Raw genomic sequence first — 9,960 nt, forward strand, 5'->3', positions numbered from 1 at the left:
CTTGTTTCTCAGCAATTTTTTAGTAGATCAACATATCGGGGAGAAAACCAGCCAGGTAAGTACCAGATCCTGCCAAGTCTGTTCCTTACTTGCTATTGCTCCAAATCAGCAAAAAATGATGCTCACCAGCAAGAGTGCTTTGAGAGGCTGGAGATACCCAGGACCCTGACAAGGCAGTGGAAATATTGCGGTTCATAATTGCAAACCAAGTGTATACGAGTAGCCTATGAATTCCAGGAAAAAGAGCAAAGAGACAGCACAGCAGGCTCTGCTCTCAATACCATCACAGCAAGATTTATTAACATGTTATCTGGGAGCGTTGAGGCTTTGGTTAGTGCATTAACAACACCATACATGTCCACACAGACACACAGAGTAAACACTCATTTAAACATGTTAAAAAAAAAAAGCTCAAACCAAACCAAAACTTGGTCCAGAAATTAAATCCAAGCAGCCAAAATCAAGTAAATAATGGGGGGAAACAATGGTTATACACAAAGAAGCAGAGTGAGATTCCAGAGATTTTTATGATTTGTGGATTGAGCTGAAATCAAGTTGAAAGAGATGGAGAAAATATATTCCTATATAAAAACATATTTGCATTTAGGGGAAGCGAATCAAAACTTCAAGTTCAGAAAAAGCCAAGACAATGAAGAAGGCGGTGGTGTAATGAAATCAGACCAACAGAGGCAGGTTTTAGCTTGAAATACTGTTGCACAGTCATTCTGCTTCTAACAGAGTAAGCCAGTGAGCAGGATACTAGACCTTGCGGGTGATCCGCAGGGAGATACACTCAGACAAGACTAGAATAAAAGCTGAGCACAATCTGGGACAAATGACGGGAGTGTTCATTGAGAGGAACCTTTAATTGGATGAAGAAAGGGCTTACAGTGCTATAGGTATCACCGTTCGACACATTTATTGGTGTATTATTATTGATCTAATCCTCAGCAAAGAGCACTGTTATCCAGAGTCGGTCACACTTAAAGCAAAGCAATATCTAAACCTAAGAGCAAAGAGTAATTTTTTAATGGAAAGTGACCTCAGCAGTGGAAATGATCTAGCTATCAAAGCTGAAATCTTAAAATATCACATATGTTTTGAAGTCTGCTTGCAGCTTGTCCACAGAACTCGAGGAGTCTGAACTCTTCATAGGTTTTTTTGTTTTTAAAACGGGCAGATTCGGAAAACTCAGCAAGTTTCCCAAGCCCCAATTCAGAAATGTTAAGGAACACCTTAAAATCCCTACCTATTTAGACTCACCAAGGAGGAAAAGTCTCCAAAGGTCATTTATCATTGAGATAACTTTGCCCGAGACATACTGGAGAACACGCAACTACAAATTTCCCTACTTTAAAATCAACCTACAAGGCACCCCTTTCCTGGGGTCATTTATTCTGAGGCAGGGCAAGTTATGAATTGAAGCCAGAGAAAGGAAGATAAAACATCACTAAAATTTTAAAAACAGAGGGAAAAGTTGCCATGTGTCCCATAAAGGATAAGTAAAAACAATCCCAAAAAAAACAGCTTACAGATTGGAGATTTCTCTTTCTGATGATTCCATTGAAAAATACTTAGTTTTACTTAGTTTAAAGAGAAGACAGGGATATCTCTCTGTCCAACCCCTCCAGCCAAGTCCCTTGCCTCTGTATCCTTTAAGGACGCATGCAGGACTGAATGCACGCGGTGACAAAGAGGTCTTACTTGCACCAAAGAGGGTTTGTAGTTCCAGAATAACTTGCGGACAAGAGAGTAGTTTCTTCTCCTTGTCAAAGGACATCAGATTGTAAATTCAAAGAAAAAACTTGAAATTTGTGAATTTCAATGGCATTTCAAAGAGAAGGTTGAAAAGCAGAAATTTAAAAGTAAGCTGCCTTTTTTGTACTCAGAATTTTCAGGATCTCAAATAAATGCAAGATTAGAGGGAAGAGCACAACAGGCCCTAAACTCAGGCAAAATAAAAGGTCTGGAAGGGGAAAAAAATCAACAAACTGTTTCTTAAGCCCTGCTTTAAAGATACCCTGTTCTAAAGAGACCTCAAACGGCAAGCATTACTGTGTACAAAAATAGAATAGCAAGGATGAAAAAACACAAAAAACAGTATGAAAAAAACCCTCCCAAAAATAGATGTACACAAGTTCTATTTTATATTAGTGTATATTACAAAATTCAAACATGCAGTCTCTATTTTGAATGTAGAATGCTCCAGTCCACGTGTACCAGGGATGCTGCTATGTTTTCTTTACAGCACCATCATGTGACAGGGGAAAGTCTTGTATTTTTAACTGATTTCCAACCTCTTTGCTTTTTGCTTGCGCGAGAGTCCCTTCTTTACAGGGCCTCGTGCTGCCATCTGGCAGAGGAGAGGCTTTCAGAGGTGCTTGTCCAAGAGTGTGACACAGCTCCTTCGATGGAGTGATTTTGCAGCTACCTCCCGACACTTCAGATGCTCTAGCACTGCAAAAAGTTGCCTCCTTTTTTGCCACCACAGGACACATTGTCTCCCAGGGCTTTGCTGAGTTTAATGACTCTGCACAGGATCCGCTCCTCGTGGTCAGAGCGTCTGTGCTAGATAGTTTGGCTTTCTCTTGACACGCTCCTGTTTGTGAAGTTTCCTGCCTTTTTTGTTTCAAATCTCTCTCTTCTTTACAGGAGGCACCCAAATGGGGGAAATCCTTTCTCTTTTCCACCTCTCTGGAACCAGACATACTGAGCTTCAAAGGGCCTAACACACTCTGAGCTAGCGGCACTAACTGAGACACAGAGAGAGCTCTTTCGATAGCACCGGGGACGAGGAGCGTGGAGGACACAGGACCTGCTGGGCTCGTTTTGCTGGCAGTTGAAGCACTCTCTGCCTGGGACGAGCTGGGTTGCTTTTCAGTACTAGGACTTTTTTGGGACATTTCGCTCGCGCTTCCAGGAGACAGAAATGAGGTGCTGTGCTGTTTTGCAGGCTGAAGCGTCTCCTTGTGATCCTTCTCACTGCAATCTGCGGGGCTTACTGAGAGAGGAGTGCTCATGCTTGCTGTGCACCACGAAGAAAGTGCCAGCAGAGGTTTGGAATCCTGTTTTTTCTGACTGCTTTCTGTTAGCAGAGGGTCTTTCAGGTCAAGCTTACCACACGAGGCCCCTGAAGAGTCACCTTCTTCAAGTTCCAGGAGTTTGATAGATGGGCATTGTATATGTTCTGTGTGATCTATTTTTTTTTGAGTACTTGTAGTTCTCCCTAGGTCTTTGATTGCTTCAGAAGTCTTGTCTTTTGGACCAAAACACTCAAAAGTTTTATTTTCTGGCAATTTATGTTCCTTTGCAGTTGTTTCTGATCTTAGGAATGGCTTTTCTGAATGAGCTAATTTTTCTGGAGAAGTTCTTGGGAGGACCGTTGATGGGGAAGGGTGCACACCGATTTGTAATGGCTCTGAAACAGGCTTGGCTTGTTGATTATTTCCCTTCTGCAAATCTTCTGTACCTTTTGGATCTTCAGGTAGAAAAGCATCATCTTCAATACTATCCTTGCTTTCCAATTTAGATGAAAACTTACTATCCTCATTAAAAGAATCTGAGCCTTGGTCTCCACTGTCAGGGGGCTTGTCCAGTCTTCTCCCATCCTGACTATCTTCTGAACCATCATCCGTTTCATCTTCGGAAGAATCTACTTCTCTGATGGCCTCTTGCTTTTGCAGAGACTCCCTCCTCTCCACCCTGTCCTGTCGAATAGCACCCAACTTCCGTGAACCCGGCTTCTGCAACATCCCTTTTTCTGCTAGCCCAAGTTTGCCACCTGTTGTTTCATTCGCAGATTCTTGTAAGCTCTGGAGACTAGGATCCCTCTGTAGCATCTCCTTCTTAAACTCAGAGTGAGAGATATCCAAGCTATGCTTACGTGAGGAAGCCAGCTTCTTCTCAGAAGAAGACAGCGAGGCAGCCAGTTTCTCGGCCGACTGCACTCTCTTTAGCAAAGGAGACCTAGGGGGCTCAGCACTTTTGGGGCGAGAAATTTGTCTCACCAGTGGTGGAGAGGAGTGTAGTTTTACTGGAAAAGACTGAATAATACTGGAGCTGCCAACCGAGTGTCCTGGTAAAGGAGATGGGGAACGCTGCGGTGATGTGGACTGTGGGGTTGGTGACGGAGTGTGAGCCAGTGGTGACAGAGGGATGTTTCCTGCAGATTTACGCCTTGGAGATCTGTACTGCCTTTGAAGCTTTGGTGCTAGTCCATGCAGAGAGCTGGGTCGGATGTGTCCAGAGCTGGCTGGAGAATTGGGAACACTGGAACTGGGAGAGCTGCTCTGGGAAGAATTGCCACCAACTTAAAAGAGAAAAAAAAACCAACAGAACAGACTAAGAATATTAATATGTATTTGGCCATTAAAACAAGTTATTGAAAGCAAGACATGCAAAGTCAAGACAAAATGCCATGTTACCACAAAGCACTGCAGTAATATTACACGGTAATGTTGCATGGCTTCTGATGGAAAATTCACATCATTGTCACACAACGTCAGAATATAGTGAGAAATACTCTGCTATCAGAACGTTTTTTTCTGGAAAAAACCTCCAAGCAGATAAACCATGTCTTTCATTGCTATTCTCAAGATGCAAATCTCTTTACTCCATCAGCTGATTCAATTTTCAAATACGACTTTGCCATACTGTTTTGATTCCTTTTCTCTGAACTAATATAGAAAATGTGTCAAACTGCTACAAAAACATTGCAACTTACAATACACATTTGCATCAAAGTGAAAGGATGCTGTAGTACAGCAAATGCATTCTTGAAAGGATGTATGGATTTTCATTTTTAAATGAATCAATGAATGAGAATACATCCATCCTTAAGGTAATCAACATCACAGCTGTCATTTTACTTCACAAACAGACCTACTACCTGCTGCTGTGTATATTACTTCAAAAATTAATCAATAAGCAAAAATCTTCTCCAAGTTTTTTTCTGTTTGTGTGGATTTTTTTGATTTTTGTGTTTTGTTTCTTTTTTTTTTTTTACCTGAGTGTACAGACTCGGGAGTGGATCTGTAACTCTGCGTTGGTGACCGAGGAGACAGGTTGTGAGTTGGAGAGCCAGGCACACTTTCTCCAGAAGACAGCGAGCGGTTTAGTGAAGATAAACTCCGGCTGGTGTGAAGTAGCGATGCTTGTTTAGTGATCTTCCTCAACAAAGAACTCTTCTTCTTACTGTGGAAGTGCATTCAAAAGAAAACAAAAAGAAAAGAAGAACTAAAAGACGCACCTGCTGATATACATTATCTGCAAATTGATTTGACAAGATATCTCATACGTTATCTTGGTTACTATTTAATTTTCACAGGGAAATATCAAAACGAACCTTTCCTGACCATCCTTAGTTTTGCTCTTCTTGTTTCTACGAGCCATCTTGGATTTGTAGCTGGCTTTTCGAGCTGGACCAACTTTGATGGATGTGTTCTCAAATGGCGTGGTGGAGATGGACACTTTATTTCCACTCTGTCAGAAACAAGATACAAGATACATTGCTTAAAACGTGGCTATTTGAAGCAGATCTGCAGGCTAAGCAGGTAGGCTGCTAGTTTATTGCTGCCTGCCATTTTGTAATCCTTTGTCAAACTCCATTTCCCCCTTTGCATTTCCACCTACCATTTATTAAGGTATTGCTGAGAGAGAGCCCTCTTTAGTCAGGCTTTCACAAATTATTAGCTCAGACCCCAGCTGGTAGGTAAAGCTTCCCAGAGCAGATAGAACACAGTATCCGACCTCTCCCATTGAGATCCCAACTACCTCAATTTAATACTTGTAATACTTGGAAACTTGAACAAAGTGATATTCTGTCACCAATCCTATTCCCAGTGCTCTGACTGATGGCAGATGTGAGCATATCAGGCATCTATCATGATGAATTTGCAACACAGAGCATGGCTTGTCTCGCTCATCTCAAAAAAAAAAAATAATCCTGATTGCTCCTCTATTTGCAATCCCAAAGACTTCTGTCTCTTGGAACGGTTCAAAACTTTGGGTTTTATTTCCGTAAATGGATTCAGCTCAGAGGAGATATCAAAACGCAAGTCATTTAACTGGATAATTTTAAGACCAACCATTCCAAAGCTGCTTTTAAATACCACTAGGAATAATCCTTGAGAAAGCAGTATTAAGAGCTAATAACATTAGCACAGCCTAAAGGCAAAAAATAAAAGTAACGTGAAAAAATTTTAAGGTATTTGTTTCTTAAAGTGATGTTTGAGGAAAGGTATACTTAAATCTTATTAACCTTTGTCTCTACTGCTTATAAAAATACATCTAACAGATCCTTATTTCTTACACAAAATATCTGAGTTCAGCTTAAATTACATGCAGACAATTTTGGAGATTTAGGGATCAAGCTACAGCGATGAGTTTTCACATTTCACAAAACAAAGGCTAGGTGCTGTGTACATACTTGTATTTCAGACAACGCCAATTAGATACCTACAGCGTTTTAAACAAACTGTCTCATATTTTGTATATTACCTATTTTCCAAATTCTAACAGTGCTGAGTCCCTACCTTCAGAATCAGCTCCACCACTTCTGTGTGCACCAGTCCATGCACCGGCTCGCCGTTGACATGGGTTATCAGATCCCCTTCACGCAGACCTGCTTCGTTCGCTGGACCGCCTTCCTCCACGTGCTGGCAACGAGAAGGGGATGACTGATTTCAGAAGAGGAATGTACAAGATCACTGGCCAGATCAGACTCAAAGCCCATCCATCTCATCTCTTCCTGCAGCCAGCATCAGCTGCTTCAAAGGAGGGTGAAAGAAACCACTGACTGGCACAGCCAAGCACAAAAATCTGCGCTCTTCCACTCCTCCCCCAGCATCCTGCCAGTCTTCTCCCGATCCAAGGCAGCCAGCCAGGATGGTTAAGCTGATCAAGAGACCAGCTCCTCCCAAAGCACAAGGCTTAACACACTTCCAAAAATTTTCAGCACTCGGGAATGTTAACTAGATGCTCTTGATTTCCAGACAAACATTCAATCTTTTTCAATTTCTTTGCCATCCCAAATCCAGTAGCCTTCCATGAACATGCTGGAATCCACAAAGGCCAAGAAACTTTTAAATAAGACCCTGTGCCATGTGTTTAGAGTGCCTATATTGCATCTCATCCCAAACAGAGTTTCTTTTTCTACTTTCCATCCTTTATTAACCTATCCAACATCGGATTTTTCCCCCATGAATGCATTGCCTTTCCCCATCACTGTTCAGTAAGGTAAGCCTCCTTTACAGTAAGACAGATACGCTTGAGAATACTGCAACTCTCTCTCTAGCCAGAAAAGACTACAAATCAGTATCTTGGTAAACCCAGCATTTTTCAAGGAAAACAGAGAGAAGCAAGGGAAAAATGCAGCTTCAGATTATTTTTCTAGGTAAGAATGAGTGTTAAATGATGACCAAAACATATGAAGTCCAAATTGTCTAATGAACACAGAGATACAAGGAAAAGAATGAACCACCTTTATCCTGACTCCATTCTCTCTAACTACACAATTCAAACAACATTGCTTCGGGGAACGGATCATTCCTAGAAGTCATATACGTTAACAAAAAAGGAGCACACAGATCAAGTACCAGAAGTAACGGGAAGGAAGAGATACGGACATGGAAACCAGATCTTTTAGCATAGCACATAACCAAGCCAAGAGCTAAACCCCTAGGCAATCAGCATAGCAGCAGTGATGCTTTAAGGCTTGTAATCAATTCCAAGCAACTGCTTGGAAAACCCCAGAAGACTGAACTGATCAGAAGCAGGCTATAATCATTAACACAGGTCTGAATAAATTAGCTATGACTGGCCCTCATGCAATGACCCCAATAAAGAGAAAGAGAGTATGAACACAGAAACATGCTTTAAAGTATGTGCTACAGGTGAAAGAAGGTGGATTCACGTAACCAGGGAAGAAAGAAGGAAAGAAAGGTTGTTGTGGTTCTGTGATGGGCTTGAAAACTGCTACAGGTAAAACGCAAAGTGCTGTTATTTATTTATTTATTTATTTTTAAAGGATTTCCCCCCATCCCAAAAAGATAACTTTGGGTCCAAATAAGGAGAGACAAAACAGAGTGGCAAAATATAGTTTATAAAGCTAACTCCCACAACCCTGGCTAAATGCATTTCTGGCCCCAGGGGTACTCTTTTAGAAAAGCAGAGACATACCCAGACCATGTGATGCACAGTGTAGATATCACTGTCACCCATATAGACGCGAATGGCACGGAGAGTGAAACCGTATTTCTTTCCAGCCCGATGGATGATGATTGGTGGTTTCAGGTTTGCAATAGCAGGAGAAAAGTCGCGGCTGGGTGAGGAGTCCCTCGAAGATGGGTTGGAGGATAGAGAATGAGGTGACATTGGACTGGCCAATGGAGAACACGTGTGGTGATCTACAGTGATGACACAAAGGTGGGCAAAAATTAGGAAACCAGGCCTCCAAAAGAGAGAAAATTCTTGTTAGAGAACAGCTACGAAACCATCTCTCCCAATGTTCTTAAAGCTGGTGGTCTTCACCAGAGCTAGGTTTGCCTGCAGCTTCAACTAATTCATGCTTCGAAATACAAAAATCAGCAGTTTCCGCACATTTGGAATTGTGTATTTAACACAGCAGCACTGCTCGCCTAGGATTATGGTTGGGTCACAGTGTTTACTTCTCCTCTTTCAGGGATTTACAACCTATCATAAGCATTTGGTCTAGGCACAATCCTAGAACACCCCGTTTCAAGATTATGATATATTATCCCCCTCCAAAAGATCAGATAGTTTCTAGATCTTGGTGCAAGTTACATGGTGGTGCTGAGATAAATCAAAATCAGTTAGTATTAAAACAAAAAAATCAATAGGCAATCAGACAACATCTGCATCTAGGTAGTTTTGGTAGTGTTTTAAATTCACAGGGGCAAAAATATTTAACCCTAAAAAATTAGTTACTGCAGGGACTTTGCTACTGAAAACCAACATTATAAGTCTATTTTAGAGTGCGTTTCCCAAACAAAACAGCCCAAGGCTGGGCTATTGGCTAAACTATCTGACTCTGCTTGCTAGTGTAACAACATTCACTTTTAAAAATACAAACCAAATACAGAACTCTCATTTTAAAGTGAAGCTGGTCAATATCAGTAAAATAAACCCAAAGAGCAGGAATATTAAATGCAGCTGTAAAAGATAATCCCTAATCCATTAAGAAACACCTGCTGAATCGCCCAGCACATATTTACCTGGCAGATGAGAGCAACTCTGGAGGAACCTTTGCTGGGTGATTAAATACACATTTTAGAGATTTTCATGAGGGAGTTTGTAGTTCAAAAAGCAACGAATGCCCAAACCACAAGAAATATAACATGCATCACCACGATGGTGCCAAGAAGCAGTTGCATACCTGCCTCCAGCTCCCTGGCTGAGAGGGGCAGGCAGGCATTGCTCTGCCAGCAGGTTCTGCTGGGTTGGCACTCGTGGCTCAGCTGCAATTTCCTGCTCCCATCTAGGCAGGAACATGTACAGCCCTGGAAATATAGAAAGGACTTATCCTCCGGAAAGAGGGACAAAGTCCTTGTGGGGAGAGCCTTCTGCTGAATAGCTCGGCATAGTTGGGCTGTTCACTAGAAGTTACCACCCGGCATTAGGAATTGTCAAGGTCTGGCTCTGCTTCGAGACAGAGCCGGGCCAACAAGGTAAGCTATTCAGCATTAACTTGCTTTGTGAGTTACTTACACTATTGAATTCTTGAACATCCAATCTCAACCAAGTTATCTGGAGTTACTGAAACTTCCCGGTGCATGAACGCACCAGACATGTACAGATCCCAAACAACGCCGTAGTTAGCATGTGACCCCAAAAAAATAGTACCTTGAGGGTTAAAACCGTTCCATCCCTATTATACTTCCTTGCTGCACCATTGTCTAGAGACCAGCTAGGAGCCAATTTAAACAAAACTAGGGAACGACT

General features: G+C 41.8%; 1 protein-coding gene across 1 annotated transcript in view; it reads right to left on the reverse strand.

The window, feature by feature from the left end:
• Positions 1–2,231: 2,231 nt before the first annotated feature.
• Positions 2,232–9,960, reverse strand: part of LOC104075283 (microtubule-associated serine/threonine-protein kinase 2-like) — a gene marked incomplete at its 5' end in the record, with an annotated part of 31,598 nt that continues 23,869 nt past the window's right edge. Inside the window, 5 exons of the mRNA XM_009575728.1 lie at positions 2,232–4,309; positions 5,006–5,193; positions 5,345–5,481; positions 6,534–6,656; positions 8,179–8,405. Coding sequence (XP_009574023.1) covers positions 2,232–4,309; positions 5,006–5,193; positions 5,345–5,481; positions 6,534–6,656; positions 8,179–8,405 — 2,753 coding nt within the window. The remainder of the gene's footprint in view (positions 4,310–5,005; positions 5,194–5,344; positions 5,482–6,533; positions 6,657–8,178; positions 8,406–9,960) is intronic.

This window comes from Fulmarus glacialis, unplaced genomic scaffold, assembly GCF_000690835.1.
Source record: "Fulmarus glacialis isolate BGI_N327 unplaced genomic scaffold, ASM69083v1 scaffold20044, whole genome shotgun sequence".
In the NCBI taxonomy this organism is placed as follows: domain Eukaryota; kingdom Metazoa; phylum Chordata; class Aves; order Procellariiformes; family Procellariidae; genus Fulmarus; species Fulmarus glacialis.